The 24,404-nt window shown below is 41.0% G+C and overlaps 2 protein-coding genes and 2 long non-coding RNA genes across 10 annotated transcripts in view; 2 read left to right on the forward strand and 2 right to left on the reverse strand.

Annotated features, from left to right (window-relative positions):
- Window positions 1-24,404, forward strand: part of LOC145436382 (protein bicaudal C homolog 1-like) — a 788,516-nt gene that overhangs the window by 259,084 nt on the left and 505,028 nt on the right. The window lies entirely within an intron of this gene.
- Window positions 2,477-5,329, reverse strand: LOC145436982 (uncharacterized). The gene is made up of 2 exons (XR_013914519.1): window positions 3,086-5,329; window positions 2,477-3,027 (listed from the first exon to the last, which is right to left on the reverse strand). It is a non-coding gene; the product is annotated as an uncharacterized LOC145436982 (long non-coding RNA).
- On the forward strand, window positions 5,546-9,784 carry LOC145436794 (uncharacterized). Of its 7 annotated transcripts, XR_013914415.1 has the most exons (6): window positions 5,546-5,994; window positions 6,417-6,510; window positions 6,869-7,038; window positions 7,393-7,520; window positions 7,998-8,088; window positions 8,237-9,784. XR_013914415.1 is itself a non-coding variant. In XM_080314022.1 (5 exons), the coding sequence occupies exons 1-4, from the start codon at window positions 5,903-5,905 to the stop codon at window positions 7,487-7,489; spliced, it is 453 nt and encodes a 150-aa protein (XP_080170148.1). In that variant the 5' UTR covers window positions 5,546-5,902; the 3' UTR covers window positions 7,490-7,520; window positions 7,998-9,784. The 7 variants fall into 7 exon arrangements, 5 of the variants coding, with proteins under 5 accessions (XP_080170148.1, XP_080170154.1, XP_080170160.1 ...); XM_080314022.1 differs by having other exon boundaries at window positions 7,998-9,784; XM_080314028.1 differs by lacking the exon at window positions 7,998-8,088 and having other exon boundaries at window positions 5,554-5,994.
- Window positions 13,450-15,665, reverse strand: LOC145436987 (uncharacterized). The gene is made up of 2 exons (XR_013914525.1): window positions 13,714-15,665; window positions 13,450-13,613 (listed from the first exon to the last, which is right to left on the reverse strand). It is a non-coding gene; the product is annotated as an uncharacterized LOC145436987 (long non-coding RNA).

Consider the following 24,404-nt stretch of genomic DNA (forward strand, 5'->3'; position numbering starts at 1 on the left):
ACTTTTGCAAAAGTTCTCAATAACATAGTACCAGTATCAATTTCTTCGTTCTCGCCGCCTACTGCAAACGGTTCATCTCTCTCATATTCAGAGTCAAGTCCTGGCGTGCTCGCCATTGTGGCCGTTCTGTCTTTGTTCCTATTATAATCTATATACCTCACAGAAGATGATGCCACTGTCTTTCAGGTTCGAGACTGAAATGAGAGGTTCCACCGAATGCGAACTCACAGTATGTATTTCACAAAAGCAGCAGTCTAGTACCAAAGCCAGCGCAGCAGAATACGAATAATACTAGTTCCTCATTTTCCCGCCGGCGTGATCTCCTAACCGGAGATCACCCAGCCTCCGGATCCGAGCGGTTACAGTTAGTCGTGACCTTCCGAAGACAAGTTTGTACTGCCACGAGAATGATTATTTGGCCGTGATGACAATTTACTAACAGAAGTCACTGCAATATTGTTAAATGGAGTACAACAATCAGAATTAGCAAATAGCTATATCGTATACCCAAAAGAGCCATATGGCTCGCCAGCTATAGAATCCCGAACGTTGCGCTATACGATAATAGAAAAACATTGCTCTATTTGGAGAAGTGTTGGATAAAATCTCTACTAGAGTCACAAGTCATGTTGAGTCATTGTACATTTTGACGCAATTAAAGTAAAGTCACTCGATTTCCAAAGGTGATTCGAGTCGAGCCTAGTGAAATCGAGTCACAAAATGATATCAAATATGAAGTGAGAGGCAAGACGGTAGTCATTGCATTTTGCACGATGGTTGCGGTAAAAGGTCGTTATTACTTTTGCATCGAGTAACAGATATCGAGGTAATTATACCTTCAGTGTGGCATGGTATGGCTCACATATACACAGAATTGCTCAACTATGCCGGTAACTCACAATCAATTATATGATAGAATATGAAACCTCGGAAAGTTTAAAACAAACTGCAATGATGCGCTATATAATTTACCTGAACCCCATACGATTCGATTCAAAACTACCCCAATTGTTGTTGAGTAATTTATCTATATAAACTACATGTTGTAATCTGGCTATTGCGTTGCCGTAAGTAACTGTAGCTTTTTTAAAGTAAGGGTAACCAATGTGACTAGCAACATAGAACACAGTCGACAGTAGAGCAGAACAGGAATGACAATACAGTGCTATATAGATTGCTACTACTCTAACATGGTCTAATTTCTAACCACTTCGTTTATGGTCAATTGTTTTGTGACATAGGCCTACCGACAACGGCTCAGTAAGATCAGGCTGTTCAATCATTGAATGATTGGGTAAACACGCAGGTTATATCAGCGTGCCGAGAGCAATTACTCAAATATATAGTGACTCCTAGTCAACACCGGTTACTTGATGACTTGTAAATCGGTTTGAAAAGTTTTCTTGGGGTCACGAGTCCATCGAACTTTTGTAACCGCCGAGCTATGTCAAGTCAAATCATTTTTGCAAAGTGACTTTTTGCAAAGGCCGATTGCAATTGTACTACCCTCAGATTTGGTATTGCTGCGAAGAGTCATTTTGCAATTCCGAAAATAGCATCCTACGATGCCTTGCTAAAAGTATGCGGCACTGTAAATGAACCATTTGAATACTTTTCATTCGATTCATTTAAAATTCTACTCGGAGTAGTTTTGCAATATCTTTGAAATTTCTTCTTCTACTTCTACAACTACTTAAGTAGCAATCTTGGCCATTTTGACCACGTCTGGTGGCGGGTCATTGCGAATGATCAATATATGCACATTAGAATAGAAAAAGAGTTAATACTACAGTAACCAAGAAATAATACTTCTTACTATGGCTTTCTGCTACTTGACGTGTCTCATGATTGCCGGACAGAGTTAGGCTATGCTTTCATCGCGCTAGGTTGGTTTGCTTTGCTCCTGAACACTTTCGTCCTCTCAGCGACATTTCGGATGAGTTCTCTTTGATGCTCCATGACATATTCGTGGCATCCTTGCGTTTGCTCACTAGATTCGTCTCCAGACTCTCCCCCACCAGATGGAATTGCAGTCGTGTTCGGAGTTGTAGTCGAAATCGATTGGAAGTACATTGAAGTCGATGTAATCAGTAACGAGATTACAGACGTGAATAATGAGACGACGAGTGTGGTGTCTTTGGGTGCATTGGTCGGTCAAACCCACTCAATTGGCTAGTGGGAGTGTAGCAAATGTTCGTGATGTTATACCGGATGTGCCATTCTACACCGGAAGCTTTCCAGAGTGCTGCCTCCATTTTTTATAGTGTAGCTTCAAGGCTATTGCCATGCAAGTTTTCCTACACTTGGTTCGATTTGCTTCACAGTGTTGAACTTGAACTTCTCTTTTCCACACTCTTCCACATGCACACCCAGGGCTTGACGACGTTGATTGAAGCAGTGGTTGCAGCTTGATTGAAATAAGCAGCGACCTTTACAGGTCCAGCATAATTAAATAATTGAATAATTAATTAATTAACTTAATACAACCAAATACTCCAATTAAATTATCGATCAATTATGAACACAAAAATAGGGCGCTTCTATAAACATCGTATCGTACAGATCTATCAGAATACGAGTAAGAGGCAAGCCTATAAATATGTCATGCATGATTGATAACTTTTCAATACTCCAAGGTTGGTTTACACATATAAATGTGAAGGCCTTTCCTGCCTCGACACACAAGCATATGCAATATACAAGAAACATGCCAATAGATGCCACAAAAAAGAACACTCAGAGTTCAAGGTGACCAATTTGCAGACCATCGTATATTATAAGAGTTCCCCAGCTTTCCAGCTGTAGCTATCGAACCGAAATCAGTCCAGAAACCGACCCCTTGTTTGAGTACTTTACACCATCAAGTACTTTCGTGTCGATTCGGGGATCGGGCATTCCAATAGAACGCGGGGTTGGTTGAGGGTTCGTCGTAGGTAGAGATTCCGAATGCAATATCTCTATGTCCTTGGCTCTTTTCATCTTTAGTTCATCGACTTCATGGAGCTATTCCAGTACATTTCGTTGGGCCTCTCCATTTCTGTATACTTTGCAACTTCGGCTAGCAGTCGATCCTATTTTATCGCACTGCTTCATTTCCGTATACTTTGCAACTGTGGCAAGCAGTCGATCCTATTTTATCGGACTGCTTCAATTCTATAAACTTTGCAACTGTGGCAAGCAGCCGATCCAACCATTATAAGGCTAAGAGCTTCCAGAGGGACATGCGAACGTCACCATTCAACGCCAAAAGACTTTAGAACCTCCCGCAATAAATCGTCAATGTCCTGTTTTGTGGATATAGTCTGAGACTGGATGCTTCGTTTTGGGCTGTTTCGGGAGTGCTGGCTGCTGGTGGCTTTACATTGATAGAGCCACAAATTAGCCAAAACTAGAGGACACATTCATGCTGTCTACATTGGTAGCCATTGGATATTACAATCGAATGTACAATTCATGTGGGCATCATACATGGCATGGATATGCAATATGCATACACACATATATTATATATACTTCAGCTCACTGCAAAATTTCGCATACATGAAAAAATGGTGGCGCCATTTTAGGTAAAGCAACCTGATGGTATAGCTAACTACTAACATGCATACGAAAATTCCAGATAAACACAAAGTGCTATCAACAAACGGCTAAATCTACAAAGCATATTCGACTTTTCGTTCATTAACCAATGCGCAAATTCAAAATACTAATTTTTTGTTCACGCGCAACACGATGGTGATTATCGGCAATTATAGAGTTCGAACACGTTCTGTTAATTTAGCGTTGGCGCAATCGATCTCATGGAACGAAAGCGTGAACCCTGGGACTCAATTTTCGACACATCAATTTCGCAAAAAATGATGTGTGTACTTTTCCATTGTATATAAGAATTTTGTTTTAATTTTATTCAGAGTTTTAGGGCGGTGATTATATCTGTTGCTTACGCAACGGCAATTCATCTTACCAATGCCTCATATGGGTAGGCTATTTTTTCAGGTACTATAGTTTTGTTTATAAACTAACACTATATACCTTACCTTAACAATTTGGAGGGGCAAGGTAGGCATTCTCTGAAATATAAGATTTGCAGTGCCTAGATGAGAGTTTAAATTTACGATCTTTTACTCTGTATTGATACAATCCATGAAGTGCGGATTTGAGCATTTGAAACTCAGTGACAATGCAGCTCGTTTTGGAAAGGTACGAACTTACACTGGCGTTTCTACGCTAAGACGTAGAATCCATAACAATGAATACACGAACACAATATGGTAGCACAAATTGGACACATTTGCGTGACAGAATATCCACAAATTATATTATATATCCAGTGATTTCGACTCGTAAGCGTATTGCATTTATCCTCAGCGTATTAACGTACTAACATTAGCATTATGATACATTCGTGCCACGCTGACTAGTTCGTCTAAAGAGCACCCCGTTAATCAGCCATATTTTTAGTTTTTGTTGGCGTAATAGAATGAGTAATGAGTATAGCTGTTACCAGTGCTATCTAGTCTAATATCTCGATCCTATCAGGAACTGTATCAATTTTAGGCAACTAGTTCGACTCTATTCGGAAATACATATTAGACTAGTGAGTCCTGTATAGTAGTAGGGGGCTAGTGGCAGAGAATCGTGAATGTCTATTGTCATATGCATATATTCGCAGAAAATATCACAGGTCACTCGTGTCTGCATACGATTTATGCTTACCCTACTATCAATATACCAACGTACAGATCCAGAATTAGCATTGCCGTAAATTAGTCTAGCACATCATTTCGACAGACATCGAATTTTATGCTACACCAAGCAGCTATATCTTATTTTGTTTACCAGTATGAAAGCTGCTTATATTGTTGTCGAATGCGACAGTATAAGTCAAAAATGACCACTGAGAGATGCTCTTATCTTTTACCATTTTAAGACATCTGGACTCTGGATAGTTTCAGATCGTATGGACTCTTCATAGATATGACTAGACAGTCTTTTAGCTGGGAAGATAAATTAATCTGTCTGACCTTTTACAGATTTAACCAGACAAGACAACCTTTCTGCATAGGACAAAATTAATCCTAAGATGTGTACCATCCATTTGTCAGTGGATTCGCCACTGTTTAGCAAATATAGAAACATGCTACCGGGTACCTCAGAACTCCTCAACAACTTGCAGCTGCAAAACGTTTCAGCTATTGTGATTACGACGACTCAAAGTAAACATAACAAGAGTTGAAAGGTATGTTTTTGAGCTAAGTCATCCCCATTCTGCCATACATCTATCATCAGTGCTTTGGAGTGCACCAAACACAAAATTTATTTCAATTATACAATACAGATAACCTTCGCTTATATTACTGGTTAGATTCTAGTAGATGTCTTACAAACTTTGAATAACCTTAGAGTCCAAGTAGTGGTTAATTTATGAGGAAATGGTGAAAATAGCTAGCGTTTTCCATATGATATGGCTCCGTACCGTTACTTCATAAGTCCTCCATCTATTATTAGGATATGGAGCCAAGCAGTAGTTTGTAAAAACAGGGCTAGGGTGATATTATAAAAATCCATAACCAGCTTTTGTAATTTCAACATTAAGCAGCCTAGGAGAGTTGCTATGAAACGGCAGACTAATCAGGTCAAAATCAGTTCCTGGCAGAATATGACACAATGACCAATGGTATATGTTCTGGCGCCTGCTAACTGCACGCAAAACCAATAACGCATCTAGGGAATTTGAGTACTGAAGGTAACCATAACCATAAAAGTAAATCGATCCATTTCATAGGCTACAATCAAAGTACCACATGTTGCTCGTTTATATAAAAGTCAGTTAGAGAAAGGTAGTTTTTTAAGTTTAACTTATTAGCTCTTACCGAAATCTTGTTAATTTACAGCATTCGGTATGCCAACTGATAGAAAGCATGTTCTCAGAATGACTTATACCGTATGGAAACATCTCAACCTCAAAAGTAGACCAAAAGAGATTGAAGAAAGGTTAGTATGAATCAATTCTTGTATGGGCATAGTTACGTTTTGGCACTATCATATGCCGAATGTTAAATTTGTAATACAATGAATATTACAATCGAGAGTTCACCGATCCATTAATGCTTCACTAGACTTGAATCTCTACAATTTTTCCTGGATTCAGACTCAACCACCTGGACCCTTGTGTCCGGGCTTTCCTCCAATTCAAAAACAAAATCATTCAAAGTCGTCTTAAACGAAGGTTGTTGATGCACGATTTTGAATACTCAAGTTATCTTTAGGTCAAGGCCCCAGAACCCTTTCACAATCACTTTTCAAAAAACTGCATGGTTATACGGGGTTATCACAGAACAATTCATATAAAGGCCAAAGTCCTTTAGGCTTCAACACCAAGAACACATGGTGTTTAGGCTTTCTCATTTTTCCAGATATATCCAACAGCTGCTAGTTCCTCGTGAGCCATACAACAGGCCAACCTCAGCGGTTTGGTTGAGAACATCACGATCGATGCCTTTTCAACAAGTAAGGCTCTCATTCTATAATGCCACCAAATTTTCATCAACAATTTGGTATATGTTTGTTGTATTTACTCCTACCATAAAAGTGACAAGTCCAAGGCATACTTTACTTGGGTTTAGATGCTTTGTTTTTCCCAACAATATGTTGAATAGAGTCTTGGCCAATTTTCCCTTCCCACTATGTCATATGGCTTAACTACTCTTAACGGTACCATAATTTTGATGGATAGTGCACAAAGACATCTTAGGATCCCCTATTAATGCTTGAGAAATATTAATCCATTATTCTGGTGACCATTTAGTTCAGGCTGATTTAGCGAATTATGTTTATCTCCATATCACTAGTCTACACATATTTTCAGGTAGTCGTAGTCCAAGGGACTCAAAGGGCACGAACCGTTAACATTGGCTCGTATTGTGGAGATAATCGGCACATACAGCCGACTACGTCGATAGAAATTCAATCTACTGTTACTTTCAGACAGAGAAGGTCAGGATATAGCAGCAACAGCTCTATATTTTGGAGTTGTAGGTGTGTCATAGTTACAAACTTTCATGGATATCGCGTATATAAGTTAACCCCAGTCATGTACAAAAGTATTTACCTAGATAATCAGATAACGTGGAAATATTCCAATCGTTTTTTATGTAGGCTATGCTATTTAGTGCAATTGTTCATCTCATCTGTTCTATGTCTGTCTTTTGTTATTCTGATGTCTGGGTGGAACCTCTCCCCCTGCTTAATATCAAGCTGATCAGGAAATTTATCAGAATTGACCGAACAGAAAGTGAACTCCCATGTTCATGTCCGTGCTTATGCTCAAGTTTTCGACATGCAGTCTAGTCTCGGAGCAATTGTTTATGGTTGAGTATGCATCTATTTCAGACTATTCCCTGCAGCAATAACTTTTGCCAGAGCTCATTTACCATTTCTTGATGAGAATTCAAGACACTGTCAAAACTTGTTGAAAAGACTTGCTTGAGAAACACCCGACAAACAATCTGAAGGATCAGGTACTGTATAAAGCTACCTTAAACTTTTTTTCTCAGAGTGTACTGGACATCCTTCAATCCATACTGTAAGATTTTATCTTTGAATCTAAGGTTACTTAGTAAGTTCACCTCTACAATCTTGGAGAGAGAAAAACTACCTGCTAAACTCGATTTTGAGCTAAACTGAAACCTGTCCAGTCCGTTGCCTCATTCCTCATTGATGAGCACAATCTTTCTATGACTTATGTGTAATATGACACCAGTATGGTTGAACAGAATCCATATTTCATGACAAATAGATGGGCTGTATATTGTTGACCTGTCGACCATTCCAACTATCTAACTCTGGATGCTATGATAATCTATTGACCATGTGGACACAAGCGCACGAGTAACTCGCCTGTTAATTTTACGGAACTGCTGTAGCCTTTCACAAAAGTCAGCCTGTCCCATGTCCCATGGTCGCCCCTGGTTTCTACACAAATCGATGTTGTTCAGGCCAGATATGAAAGTTCGCATACATGTTCTGAGAGAAAGGAGATGTCTTTTGAATCTTTGGCTTGCAACTAAACACTGGCTTAACCTGAGGGTAAGGTACCACCTATCAAAATGGTATTTGGTCACTTAATATATCCATCCTTATGTGTGATAGTACCTAATTTAGATAGTGGTATCTCACTATTGTATATGACCTTTAAGTATTAGAGCTTGTTAATTTACCTCATTATTTATTGCAGATAGTAAAAGATTTCTACTTGCCGCGGAAAGACAGAGTTTAACCCTCAAAGTGGATTTTACAAAATACAATGCCTAAGGCTCGTCAGTTCGCCATTTTTTGGCAACGCCAATTTCTACCATCCTTTCCAATTAGCGAGATTGGGACTTCTGTGCGGTATTTCAGACTGTTTCAAAATCTGTCGTTGTCACTGTTATATTGCAAATGAGTTGTTATATACATAAAGTTAATATGATTCCAAAGTGACTTATGATTGTTATATACATAAAGTTAATCATATGATGCCGTTGGTTGTTATCATAATTAGACTTGGACGATTTCAACATCGATGGACATCAATGATTCTTTGTTTAAGTATTAAAGAGCTGTTTCTATTCTGATTACAACTCGGGTTGCCAGCCTGCAAATTCCTTGCAGTTTATAAAAGGTTCAATGAATTGTATTCACTTTAGAGGCATGTTTACCCCGTAACTCAAAGAATATACCTTCATGTACTGTCAAGTCAATTACTTAGCAATGTAGAGTGAAGCACAAACCAATTGGAAATTAGGATTGTAATTCCATTGGAAAGTTCAAATTACTGGCTCTCTCGGGTCTTAATCATTTGATGGTATTTTAAATCATTATAACCCAGGTTGTTTGGTTCTGGGTAACTCGTTGTCAGGTCCTTATGAACCCTAATTCAATTTTCAGTCATAACTTCTTAAATAAATCTGCTGGCAGGGCCACATATGACAACGCACTAGACACATCATACCAGGCCACAGTCCATATACTTACCAGCACCATCATTATCTATTCTCTAGAACGAAACTATTTCGTGAAGACAGGCGATGTCAACCCAATAGAAACCCTCCAGTTCAAACTTACATATGTTACTGAAAGGAAGTTCATAAAGTTAATAACTGAATGTTGATCAGAATCAATAACTGGATTTTAGTATTCAGGTGCTGCTGGTTATGAGTGTCAAGGATGGCTACTCTGACCACCTTTGTATGTAATCTTATCGGGAATTGAGACGTTATTGCAATCCATATTGCCGTACATTGCTACAATACCTATTGCCGTGCAATATGTGACGAACCAGGAGTGGAATACCAAACCCAAGTCGCGCGGTAGAGCCAGAGAGCTGTTTCCAAACTAGATCACAATTTACAAGCCAAGGTCGAAATTGTATAATTCAATCAGCACCGAAAGAGCTATATAAAGGGAATGCTTCAAGTTGGACATTGGATAAACATTGCATTCTTGTGCACTGTTAACACTTTATAGTATTCCAGTGCACTCAAAATTGGCTTATTTCTCATCTACTTTGTGACAAAACCAGGTTCAGAGTATTGCGTAGCCTTATTTATCTAGACTCACTGCCATTTCCCAAAAGCCTAAAAATATTAAATCACCAAAACATGCAAGTAGAGGTTGCCTGCTACTACAAGCTGACAATAGCTTATACAACTTGATCATACAAACTACTTCTTTTATTACCTCATGCTATCCATCGTATTTCTCAAATCACCATACAAGAGATTTGTACCTGTAACTGGTGAAAGCCCATATTTCATTAGTTCGGTTATTCAGGTTGAGCTACGCAAACGATGTAACCGTCTCGTGTAGAGGCTTGTTTTTGAGGAGATGGCCGTCTGTTCGTGGTAATTGCTCTTGGTTGATTGCTTATTTATCCTCGTAAACGTCTGTGTCCGGGTTCGCGATGCGTAGTTTGGTTCAGAGATTCATCTGTGCGCTGCGCCTGCTAATTTATCTCAACAAAAGCTTGTTAGATTGTGAGTAGTTTATGGGTTTTGTCAGGTTGGATTCCTAGTTTCCTAAATTTATAATGAGGACGCATACATCACATTGCAATTTATTTTCTTGTTTAAGCATGTTCGGGTCGAGGCTAAACCGTTGTTAGACAATATTTTGCTACCCCAATATTTGGATTATTCAAATTACCGTACATGGAATTACTGTGGATAAAGGATATATATTGTGATTGAAACACGGACGAGCGTGTGTAGTCAATGGGTAAGTTAATGATTATAACTATGTTTCGTTAGTCTACCGGCGTCTATCGTTCATACAAACCAATTACCATTAGCCTATGTATTTTCAAATAAATTTGAAGTACTTGCATACTCAGAATTGTCAGGCACTGTAAGCAATTACGGCCTAGGGAATCTGCGTTATTATACAGTATGATTCGTGACCCATGTTTTATTTTCGCGTATTATTTAAAGATAGATTCATACGCACGAGGGAGTTCTGTCATCCACACACGTTGAATTGTTAAATTTGTAACTAACGATATGTGGTCACGGTCACTCTGTAATTACCAATCAAAATATAGGACGTAGCTACATACGCTTTGAATCTACCGTTATTGTTTACAAATGATACGAATGTAGTACACGTGTGAATGATTTTCGCTCTATAGATTTCAAATCGGAGAACCTGTCAATTAAATCGCCCGAGGGGATAGTCGCAAGATGATAATTACACTCACAACCGTATCTCGGATAGTGTACAATTGGAATCCTAAATTCATTCACAAATATCCCGACGCGATTCCTCATATCTCGATATTCTTTGTCCTGAACTCAAAACGGAATAACATCAATTCATTTGCTGCCATAAAATATACTATATTTAATTACTACCAGTGGCGTTAGTCGGCAGCTATTTGTATAAACGTTATGCCAACGTTAACTGGAAATACACAATGAGTAACATTTGCTTTTAGCTGTTGTTTCGACACAAGCACAATAATATGGCTATGCATTTTTCGTGGAAATAATTTATAAATGTCCACTACCAAAGGGAATCAAAATATATTACCTCATGTTATGTAGGCTTACCATACGTCCTCTTTTAAGAGGATTTGTCCTCTTTTTTGACTTTTTTGAAAGTGTCCTCGGAGGACGCCCTTTTGTCCTCTTTTTTGAGATTTTGTCCTCTTTTTTAGGATTTAGAGCAGATTTAGAGCAAATTGCGAGTGATATGCCACATATTAGCACAGACGTGAAGCTCCGACGGCTGAAAAACGGTGATTTTAGCTCTGAGCGAAAAGATGACCTTTTTTTTTTTTTTTAGTTAACCAGTCACAAAGTGGGAAAAATTAACCGGTTTTTGAGAATTCTACTCCGATTTTGAAAGTTGGAAATTTATGAAAAAGTGTCCTCCTTTTAGATTTCCAAAATATGGTAAGCCTAATGTTATGGTCATTCATTCATGCCGGTTATACTTAAACAATTTGATAGTCAGAGTGCAAATGCCATTTTCAGTTTTCAAATGCAACCCGCCTGGGGTAAACCCAACTGGCATTAAAATATTCAACGATAAACAAGCTGATATTAACTGCTCAACGCTATTCATAAAAACAAAATACCTCTCTAGGACGAAAAAATCCAAATATGTGTTCTTGTTATCAAGCTCAAGACGCGTCAGTCATGCCAACGATGACACCCCTGCATCCGGTTTATTGCAAATGCGATCGCGCAGGCCAGCGACAATGCCATGCATCAAGCCAACCCAACACAGACCCAACTGTGCAGGCCAGCGATACGCAGTGCACACGGCCCACTTCGGATGCGACTCCTTAAACCAGCGGAGACGCGTTAATTCAATCGAGTGGCGATTATTGTGCGCAAGACAGTCCATAACTTCCATTTTCGGGATCACCACAGTGGAAGCCCGCGCCACGCCACACTGCACAGAGACGAATTCCGCCAATTGACGACACGCTTCTCGATAATTGACCATGCGCTACACTGATGCGATTTAGTTCAATTTCGTCATAATTAATTTCCAGCCACGACTACAATCTAGGGTAGGGGTCCCCAGCTCAGAATGGCTACCAGGCCACTTTTCAGGCTTGCAGAGGCCAAGGGCAGCACGATTTCAATATCTAGTTAAAATATACAATGTAGTTTTACAGCCACGCTTAGACAATAGGCTAACTACGCCATACAACACGACGATCTTCTAGCAAGGGTAACGAGAATAGATGCCTCAGAATAAATGAAGCGTTTTGATCTCGGTAATAGTGGATCATTACCATCAAGGCAACATGCTCATTCCTATTAGCAATTTCTTTCATCACAATTGACATTTCCATTGCCAAAGCCATTTCAGCTAGCGAGAAATGGTGATACAGGAACATGGCTTTCTTTGAACAATAACAATAATATGTTAAAACTGACATCAATTTCAGCATTTCATTGCGCCCTACTAATCGATTGTCCGAATTTTTAAATCGGGTCTGCAAGCCGCAAATATGACCTCGCGGCGGTTCGTTGATGACCCCTGAGCGTACATTTAATTGTCAGATGATTTTAAATAAAGGAATTACTCAGCGCATATGCTCAAATCTTCGTACCTACCGATGTTGTGTTCACACTCGTTTCATGACATGAGATACATTGTTCCCGTGAAATTGTACTAATGACGGATTCTTCAAAGTATCTTGACTCTCCACACCTGAGATTCTGAACGAACGCGAGATTCCGCAAGCGGATCAACATTTCAAATCCTGTCTTAGTAGTGATTAATTAAAACGTCCAACTACGGCGTACTTACTTAATTCCAAATTAATAAATTCACTCAGCTGAATTAAAATAGAACTCTGCGTCAAGTTCTGCTATACACGCCATTTTGTTCAAGTGTAGCGTCGTAACTCGCCCGCTTTATACGCCATTTCATTCAAGTGTATAGCGTCGCAACACCCGGTATATACGCCATTTCCTTTAGTATAGTGACGTAATTCCCCCAAAATTCTTGGTCGAATTAATCGTGACGTTTGCTGTGATGTTAAAGAAATCTCGAGTATTCTCAGCGCTATCACCTATCAATCGATTATATCAATTTAATTTTCATTTTTATAACTTTTTTTATGTTAAGACAATCACACTTTCGAATTATTCAAAACCGTAATGGACAAGTTGAAGGATTATTGAACCCTGACCGTATTACTAAATGATCGATAATTCAGACAACAACGACGCACCTAATGTAAGTATATTCTGCACCAGTTATATGGTCGTCTTTAAGATAATGTCTACTTATTCTTTTTTTCTTCTATTTTTTTTATTTTAATAATTTCACATAATTTATGAGTCAGACGTAACTTTCGCCACTTCTCGAGAGGGCTCGTTTCCGTGATAAACCGAAACAAAAAGATAATATTTGCCACTGTGGCGTCGAAAATAATTCTACAGGTAATTGTATGAGCACAATTTCTTTTCACATACGTAGGCTGGAATCTCAAACTCAACATTATTATGCGACAATTTCAATTCTTTTACCAATATCCCTGACTCAATCTGACGACGCATGATAGAGTCAGAGTGTTGCTTCCCGCAATGTAATCACGAAGCGGTGTGTACCTGAAATGATATTATGCAGGCGTTATTTCATGGTTGCAGGCCGCATCCATGATTCCACGTATTTACCTAAGTATAGGCAAAAGTTACTTAAAGTTCTTACCTTGTTCTTACCTTCGAGCCAGTCCAAAGACTGAATTTCAAGTCCCCAGACCCCAGAATTTACACCGTTTTTTTGTCGAAACCGATTAAGTTGTTTTGTAACCAATTAAGTTGTTATTTGGCCCCTCAGTATCGGTTCACAAGCTAAATCTGGGATCCACTTCCATCTAAATTGTCCTATGTGTTCCTTAATTGCTGAGGTTTTACGTCAGCGGTACCTTTCCAGGTCCTCAAAAGCTTTATTTCTTCCTGTTAATTTAATTTTGCTAAATCATCGTGGTTTGCGAATTTTGTCCATCCCAAAGTTTGTCACAAACATGTTTTCTTGTCTTTTACCTTTACAAATTCCAGTATTTAAGTTTGCCTACCTTTCGAGGTTATAGCAATTGTGTTTGGAATTGGTATTATTTTGGCGGACTATATCATAAGTTTGACACATATCGAGGCGTCGTAACGATACTGTAGGGAACGTGATACTAAGCAAGACAAGGTTCTCTCACTGACACAATGCGCCAGGCCTTCATATTCAATTCCCGAACACAGACTGGATATTATTACCATCATAGGCCTCCGGTTATGGGGTGGCGAGATCACACAGTCATCCCGCGACGCCTTTTTAGGTCGTGGCTATCCCATACGATAAGATCAAAATCCTCCCTTCTGTGATTTCAGTTACGACGGTTTTAAGCATTAGGCACTAACGTCTGCTCGAGAAATGGACCATAGATACTACATGTGCATCGTCGTCAGCGATTTGATATAGGACGTCTACGGGTGGGCCTGATTTGGTCCACATACCTCGTTCCCTACCCAGTCTCAATTCTGAGTATAGTATATTTTTGCGTTCACATATCATCGTGAGTAAAACTTAGACCCAAGTATGAACAATTTATCTCTGGTGTCAATGTCGAATATGGGTAGTTGAGCACGCCCAGCGCACCCTGAAGTTGCAACCATTTTGGGTTTCGTCCAATCCTGCAATTTCGTCACACCAGGATATTACTTATCTCAGCGATTAACGTAGAGCGCGAGGCTGCCACCCATACAATCCTACAACTACACCAGCGAAAAAATACGCTGCGTTGTACCGCGTGATACAAAATGTGCACTCAAACGAGTTCTGCCAACCCCTTTCAGCTATAATGCGATTCGCCAACTTGCAACGGAATATTAACGTCCGAAGGGTTATTCCAAAAGGATGAAGCTTGGTATTTCAAAAAGGAGGGGCTTGGGCACTTCCCCTGCTACGCGTCTGTCACCGTCGCATGCAAAAGAATAAAAACAGACGCCTTTAATTTCCGCCATTTTATTGGAAAACACCATCCGTTACTTAATCAGATACATAATTTTGTTGGATATAGCTTACCCGCGGCGGACAAAGTGTCACCACTATTTATTGATGGCCAGCAATACAGCCACAGCTTCTCCTTCCGAGATTTTTATTGTATTAGCGATTATCGCTGTCGCACATACAACCCAGTTCTTAATTTATTATGCAACTTCAACACTAATTAATCTTGTGTCATTTAGAACACAGGCGTACGTGGATCAACGTGACGGACGAATAATGGTCCTCCACAAGTCTATCCCTAGCCACTTGCCCACGCGCTGAAATTCTCACCGCGACTTATGATTGTATACAACAGTTCACGGTTTTAGTTAATTCATAAATTTTCACGTGCTTACGCTCGCGGAGTATTTTGACATGTTGCGTTGCTCTCATTTCAAAAACAATCAGGCCGTCTTCCAGCGTTTAGCCTCAAGGCTTTTATTGTTAATTTCAAAATTTACCGCGGCATCTCAAGTACTTTCACCACTAATTATATAGGGTGCCAAGCGCACTTGCTCCGCTATGGGTCCAAGTAACGAATACCCCCAACTTAATTGGCGCCTCCCAAGTGCCTCGTGTTCCCAACGTACGCTACTACGGATGGCGGGTGTTTACTATACTAGAGCCCACGAGTCTATATAAGCGCATGTTTAGTTGACTCGAGAGGAGACTCATTTTACGCTACCTACGACAAACATCAACGACGAATAATTCTTGTATTGAGCAATCTCTTGGTTCAAGAACTTACTACAGAGTTGACGTCAAGTTAAGTATAGCGCAGCAATTACCTACAATACAAAGGTTACGCTACTTTGCTACTTCAGGACGATACAACTATATGGTGCTCCGTGCTCGGTGAACAAGGGATTACGTTTATACAGTACAACGAACTTTATATCGTACGACTACAACGATATCTTGCAACAACGGGCTATACCCGTACCGGACCATCAACCATCCGGTAACCCTTTCATTGCAATAGCTACGGCAGATTTCACGATCAAATTCGCTTGTTGTGTGCTTATTTTACGCTTCATTATATTCGTGATTATTGTGTACCTTTCATATCAATTAGAAGTGTGCATGCAATAGTTCTTTCATGGCTAGTGGCGGCAAACATAATAAACCACCTACCTCCAACCCTAAAGTTGGCGCAGGCCCTAAGGACATCAAACCTAAGGTCGAAGTAGTAGATGATCAACCCGACAGACAGATTAGCGTGACTAAACACCAAACTAGAGAACAAACGGCGAAGGATCACGTCGACGCAGCGCATAAACTAAATATGGACGCTTTAACGAAGCGTGACTCGGAAGTAGCCGACGACACAATTCCTGAGCAAGACCAATCAGACGGTCAGACATCAGATGAGGAACAGCCCGATTTAGACGAGCCACACACATCGGCAGGGCGCACGTCACACACGCCGGATTTCACTAACGTTACTTCCCGCAGACGGCATAACGCAGCACCATCTCAAGCTGTACCTCAGTCACATTTAGCACAATCAAGTGTCGCACAACCACCTGTTATCTCAGCACCAATTGCACCATCACAAACAGATACTGAATTGATTCAGGATCTCGAAGCAGTTGAGAACAGGGAAATGACTGTTGTCGTTAAAAAACTAAAACGCAACCTCTTTGATAAAAACAGACCAAGCGCGTTTTTCACAATTGCTGAATTAACATTTGAAGCGAACAACATCACGACAGATCACGCTAAATCATGCTACCTCATGCTCAATATCAAACAACACGTCTTGGAACGCGCTATGACATTTCCTATCCACACAAAGGCTATAAACAGCTACAAAACAGCGAAGCTTGCATTACTACGCAGATACCAACCGGAGGCTGAGGAATCAGCAAACAACTTTGGCCTTATCGTGAATCTTCTGAAATTAAATGATCTTACACCTGAACAGGCGTACGACGCTGCTATAAACAGCTACAAAACAGCGAAGCTTGCATTACTACGCAGATACCAACCGGAGGCTGAGGAATCAGCAAACAACTTTGGCCTTATCGTGAATCTTCTGAAATTAAATGATCTTACACCTGAACAGGCGTACGACGTCGTGATCACATACCACAACGGTCTTCTTGATTGCGTAGCCAGGATACGAATGATGAATTCAGTATTCCATCATATCGTGGACCATCGCCTACGTCCATTCTTACTGCTCAAACTCCGTACTAGCGACATCGATGAATTGCTAGTCGTGGCACAAACAGCAGCAGCTCAGTTAGCAGAAGAAAGACACGTCAATGCCATACACACCAACACCACACACGCAGCTAAGGTGACAGACCGACAGAGAGATGAGGAAGAAGCATCCTTGAAAGCGCTTGTACTAAAGCTACAACGCGAAGTTGATCAACGCAAGGTCATCGGATCTCAGTTGACTACTGGAGGCCACGGTTTCGCTTTATGCTGGTATCACAATAAATATGGCACGAAAGCTAAGAAATGCAGCGACACCGCTTCTTGTCAATGGGAGGCATATGTCGGCACCCTGAACAACTACAACACCGCTCAAAATTTTTAGAGGAGGTGGAGCCGGCCGACATCGTCCTGCAACTTAACGAAGTCGACCTCCTTCACCCGATCTGGCTCACACTTTATTCTGTATTTCTTTGTTATTTCATTGTCATATGGGTGCTTTTGATCCATTCAGACATCAGACGACGCCCGAAACAGGCTTTATCTGGACTGTCACGTGTTCATTATTTTCCGAACAAATTTCACCCTTGCCAATACGTACATGTTATGGAACCATCGCTGATGCAAGGGTTACGCAAGCATTATCTAGGACCTTTCCGGGTTTTGCACAGATGGAAACATCATCTTCAAATCGCAATCTCAGGTCGAACACGTAACGTAGCATTATACCAGTGGTTCTTAACCTTGCCCCCGGCGCCCCCCAGGAAGCGCTGGCGATCTTGATGGGGAGCGGAAACGCTCAGGGGGCGATATGGGGGGCGCTGGGCTCAGGGGGGCGGTATGGGGGGCGCTGGAGAAAAATGGCTTCGCAGTAGATGATGTGGTGATAGGACATATCCTTAATGAGAATTCAGAGCAAATTACCACCGAAAACTTCGTTACATATAGCCTTCAAAATACATATGTCCATGGGCGCCTAAATGACTGACACCGAATGTTCCTGTCTTGGCAATCTGAACCCCAGAAAACGAATTCCATCTGGCAGGGAAAAATTATATTTCAGTGAAGAAAAACCAATCTAAAATCGTGTGCGTCTTTTAGTTTAGTACGACTGGGCGACAGGGATATTCCTGTTGGGCGATATCCCCGTTGAGCGATTCTATATTTTTTGATATTGCAGACAGGGGGTAACGAAATAACATCATGCAACGAAGTCATACCAACGGGTTCGCCCGCCCGAATATGTTTAATTATTATTAACGGACCCTACAATTTCCAAGAAACCTCACAATGTTCGCTTTAAGTTTTGATGAGTCTGCGTAGACTCAACAACTCACTGCGCTGACCCTTGGACAACAGTGCGTAACGACTAAAAAAAGGTAATAACTCCGGATTTGTTGTGCGCAACGTAGATTTTCTGTGCACAGAGACCGTGTAAGCACTGCGCACGTGCACAGCTTAGAGGGAAGATTGCACCTCACTCAGCTCTACCAGTACATGTGTTTACGTGAGCAGAGAGAGGATAAAAATTGATCTCAATTTACATGCAATTCCCGATGATATTGACCAATTCAATCATTAATTAGTGCAATTTTTTGCACTTCACGCGAATAGGCGAGAAAAGCCGCCTCAGTAAATGGACACCCAATGTAGGTACCTAATAGGCTATCAGCAAATAGCGGACAGCCTAATGGGGGTCTGGGAGTGAAGTCCCCCGGAAGTTTGGTTCATCACCCGATGGGGGCCCAGGACCAACGTTTTTTGTTTTTTGTTTTTTTTGGGGGGGGCTGACGAAGTACTGTTACGGCCCTGGTAACGAATAATTGTACCTGCAGGCACGCCCGAATATGTTTAATTATTAATTACGTGCCCTTTATTTTCCTATACAACAGCTCGCTCAGTGCTACTGGTAAATCTGATTATGTTGGCTGAGAGGATAAAAAGTTTATAGCGACTTTTATATGTAATTACACGCTATTCATTCATGCATTATGGAAAATCTTGGTACCTAGGGCGACCAGGCCACACAAACTTTGCTGACCATCAAAATCACGATATGGGGTTCATGGGGGCGAAGCCCTCAGAAGTTCGGTTTATCACGCTATGGGTGCGCAAGGCAATCGTCTTTAGGGAGGTTAACGAAGTGCTGTTACGGCCCTCCCTCTTACTCATTGTCTTTATTACATTCCTTACAATATGAAGTTGGGGGGCGCTGGAGCACGATAATTTTTGAAAGGGGGCGCTGGAAGAAAAAAGGTTAAGAACCACTGCATTATACGATGTCAAAGTCATGTATTGCAACGCCGATGGCATCTCAGATCATTCTCGACCGAACGCAAACAAGCAGTTTACATCCGATTCTCACGATGCTGAAAACCACGTGGCCACAACACATGTAGGCCGACCGAACATCGCTGCTAACGCAGAAAATCCAATTCAGCTTCAGAAAGCAGTCGAGCCAACAGCGAACGTATCCGGTTCAGATATTATTGCAGATTCAAGCGAGCAGATTTTGAGCGAGCGAGATTTTGAAATTGTTCCAGACTGTAACGATTCGAATTTACCTTGCAGACCTGCTATTATTGATAAAATTATTACGACAAGAACAGGACGTGCAACTTCCAAGCCGCACGCACTCAAGGATTATGTTTTATCCGCAATCGATTGTCCTGTCACTTTTGATGGCATGGCTGTTCGCCCGCCCAGCTAAAGGAAACGATACTCCGGTTTCTATTACGACTAACGTATGTCGACGTGAAGCCGCTTCTGACTTGATCGATATTCACCCACCAAACAAATGCAAACACGACCCGATTATGCACTCGAAATCGTGCCTAGCAAATATCTACGCCTTGACCAACCGATTTCACAATCTCGATGGAAAGATGTGTTTTGTAGCTGAACAAAGTTGGGAAACACATTTCTTTTTTTTTGGTTCTTACTCGCAAAATATAGGCGAAGAACGACGTTACAGTATCCCGTTAGTGGAATGTCAACACGCAATTGTCACACATTTTCTGCTTACGGACAGCTGACCGAACAAGCCGACGGGTTACTTTCAACTACTAACAAACTACACTTACAGTGGAAATGGGCGAGTTCACGCTCTGGATTTCTACGCAACCTAATCGTGCATACAATACCGATTTTATACGATTCAATAACCAACAAATTACGAACCGATATATCTGATCTCTCTGGATGTAAAGCAAAGGTCGGGCACTGTCAAACAACCCAGGGAACGGTCATATGGCCTCCCTCCATCACAAACAAATATGCGTGTCCGACGGCGCCAATTCGGATGCGTACAAACATCTTAATGCATACAAACAGCAACCACGAAGTATCAAGGGTGGAAATACCAGACCTAGCTCTATCTTTTCAGTCAGCGCGCACATGTGATTCCAATCTGGTCCGCTGCTTGCCCAGACGAGCAGTGTGCATCACAGGAGGATTTTTCATAGTACCAATTCGCTGCACTTTAATCGATGCAAAGACCCTTGGGCTGAAACTTTCGACGGAAAGACTCAACGGCTCAAGTACTTCTACGCGTCTCTTGCTAGGACAGATGCAGGAATTACATGATGATTCAATGGATAGACACAGGCGACTGATTTCACACCTGGACTACCTCAGTTGCACAATAGAACAACAATTTTACAACGTCCACAAATCGCTGACACCAATGTCACCGGACTCGACGTTCAATATGGCACCCTACAACTCCATACTGGGTGTGTTCGACTCGTTCTTATACAAAATGCATTGCATAACGCAAAACATCACCGTCCACAACATCTTATTCTTCTCCGACGGAACACTTAGCGCCCGACCACTCATCTCGTTCAGTACAGACAGGACATATTTCGGTCAATTATTCGACAACAACACAGACTTTTTGGAGACTAGATACGTCGACACTGGCTCCGCAAACTCAACCAGAATATTCAAGGGGGGTGATTCCTATTTCAAATATCAGAATGGAATTCTCACATCACGCAACGTATCTGTCACACAAGTCAAATTTTCGATGGACCTCAACATTGACGATTAATTAGGATCGCCACGTGTTGACAATATCACAGAAACCTTCCTACATTTATTCAGGAAAATGGATTCTTCATTTAGCACAGATTACGATCATGTTTTATCCCACATATCCAGTTCCATGCTGCTAGTACTACGTCTACGGAGCCTGTCCGCTTCGTACGTTTCGAACCGCAGTAGGCAGGATGACACTACCCAAATTGACCCCTTAGAGTCAATAAAAATAGCATCAGACGCCATTAATTTTAGCATTTATCCTTTTTATCCAACATTACCAACCCTTTACTTAACTTTTTCTTTTCTTGTTGGTTGTCGCTACGATGCTATGGGGTTTATAATTTTCATGCCGTTTATTATGTTGTAATCGTCATAGGCTTAGACAACGTTATCGTGCATCGTGAATCTGCCGCTAGTTCATTGCAGGCCCTCCGTGCACGACTCCGCCGGCGACGGTATGCTGTTAATGAAAGGATTACTCACAACGTTCATGGCGACGCTAACGAACTGCAAACGATCCGTACGGGCGATGACTCCGACAATCTCGAGGACGATTCCAAATCTCTCGCAGACTCAACAAATGTCGCCGAAACAACCACTACTTCCAACCCAGATGCACACAATCAAACATTGAATCCGACTATCGAATCGGACACATCGACCAACGACCTGACTACTTCTGACGATTGTGTACCAGTCGAGGAGATCACACCACCTATTGCATCTGGCGACGACGAAACCGCACAACAACAACAACCACAACGACACAATGTGCCAATGGATTATGCGAGTATCACAGCAGTGATTAACGACCACAGCCCGAGATTTCGCCCGAGGATTCCCAAAATTCTGCACAATGCTAAGCAGAAACGACCACGTAATACGAATAATCGTCCGCGTCTGCCCATGAACGAGTAAATCCGAGTAACGCAGTATATGCCAGCCCGGCGGGTATGTTATATACTGTTATATACTGACTGACTGACCATGCTCAAACAAATGGTCTGGATAACGAGGTATCAACAAGTTATTAGCCCCGCGCGCGCGGTCACATTGTGATTTGTGACATGGACAGCAGTGACGCTCAGCGTGAGTGATTGTTAGGATTAGATTTCTTTATTGTGTATTTGTTTCATGCCAGTTATGTACATTATAAAATGAATGAATAACAACTTGCTCATTGCTCCATCAATTAGACTTGAACATTTGGACATCAATTTCCCACTTATACATTTCTCTAGTTATGTGATACACTCCATGCTACAACTGATTAATTAACTTAATTATCTGACATTTAGACCTATTGTTATCTCTTTTTCGGAAGGGGAGCGGTGCAGTTGCTCGGCAACTTAAGGGTTTAAGTTAACAAACAAACAACCAATAATTAGCATGGAGAACTTATTATAATTAAATCACGTACTACACATTAAGCATGCTATAGTGAATATTGTAACAGATCCCTGTTGTCGATCAACCTTGAAATGTGTATATCTCGTAACCGAGAGACATCCTGTTGGAGTATATGGTAACTGACAACCTCCAATACCTACTAACCGCAAGCAGATCTGATGCGATCTGGCTTTCATTCGATCAGAGGAAACCGCGGCCAAGCTGTGGCAGAGTGTTGCAAATTATACAGCTGTGATACAGATATGATGCACCTGCTTGCGGGACTATATGATAATATCCAATATTGTGTATTTCACGCCATATTAGGAGACGAATAAGACTTCCGATTGCAGTGATCACGAGTCTATATAAGCGCATGTTTAGTTGACTCGAGAGGAGACTCATTTTACGCTACCTACGACAAACATCAACGACGAATAAATCTTGTATTGAGCAATCTCTTGGTTCAAGAACTTACTACAGAGTTGACGTCAAGTTGAGTATAGCGCAGCAATTACCTACAATACACAGGTTACGCTACTTTGCTACTTCAGGACGATACAACTATAGCGTTCAGTTAATAAGTAAACTGATTTTTGCTAAGTACAATGTAAACGATTGATGTGATAGGAATGTCGAGGTTGATAGAAAACCAGTTCAATGCTTGACTCATCTCAGCCTGCGGGGTGAAAATGATCAAATGTGACAAATTTGCTTTAAACCTGTAATTTGACCTGAGGTCAAAACCCATGTCGCGAGACGTCACTCAGAAGTTCTCAAACTTTCTAGAGCACCACAAAAATCGGACTGTTATAACATATCGCGACTAGGGCTGGACAAGATCGAGTACCTGAGTGATTCGATTCCGAATCACGTAATATGCTTCGAGTCGAGTCGAGGATCGAGTATTAATCACTATGACGTCATTACAGAATGCAATATGTCTAAGTTCAAATACGTACCTTTTATGCGACCACAAATAATGTAATGCCTGCTTTCCGTCACATTTAAGATACTTCGGTATTTATTCGACCACACCGATTTCATTGCACTTGGTGACAATGTTGTGGAATGATCATGACTGCGGAAATGTGCTATTCTCAGTAACGTACATATCTTTGTACTATATGTTTCGTATGTTACGATACGGGCAATTACGGTTTCAATGCTTCAACAGTGAAAATCTGTGTCGAAACTATCATTCTCGTTGCTCATTTACCTTTCTGTGGCGATGAGGAGCGTATAATCTCAGTACACGGAAAATCGCATTTTACCACTCGACTCGAATCAATAAAATTAATACTCGATTCAGATTCGAGTACTCGAATTATTGTGCCCAGCCCTACTCGCGACCCAAGCCTCACATTTCTCATTTTCTATTGCTATTGTTTTTTATTGTTGCGATCAAAGCTCTGTGGCTGCTTTAGTCGTTTCAAAATCCAATGTGTCTGGTATCATAGCCAATTGATGAAACGCGCATCAAAGTTGTTACGACAATATGGCCGGTAAAGTCTGTTACTATCGCGTGACTGTACGACTGCCCGCTTTACTATTCGCACAAATGAATTATACCCCTTTCGTATCATTTGTTCACAGGTCATCATTGATTCCGCAATGTGTGTTCAGTTTAGCACTGGTATGGTATCCAACTGCCTGCTGCTGAAATAGTGTTGCAGTCTTGTTGTGTTGAAACGGTGGAGACTAATAAACGATCGAGGGCGTGTCATAAATTGGTAAATAAGTGTAGCGAAACAGTATTCCCT

Source organism: Botryllus schlosseri, chromosome 1, assembly GCF_051294905.1.
Source record: "Botryllus schlosseri isolate E-star chromosome 1, Bs_hap1, whole genome shotgun sequence".
Taxonomy (NCBI): Eukaryota; Metazoa; Chordata; class Ascidiacea; order Stolidobranchia; family Styelidae; genus Botryllus; species Botryllus schlosseri.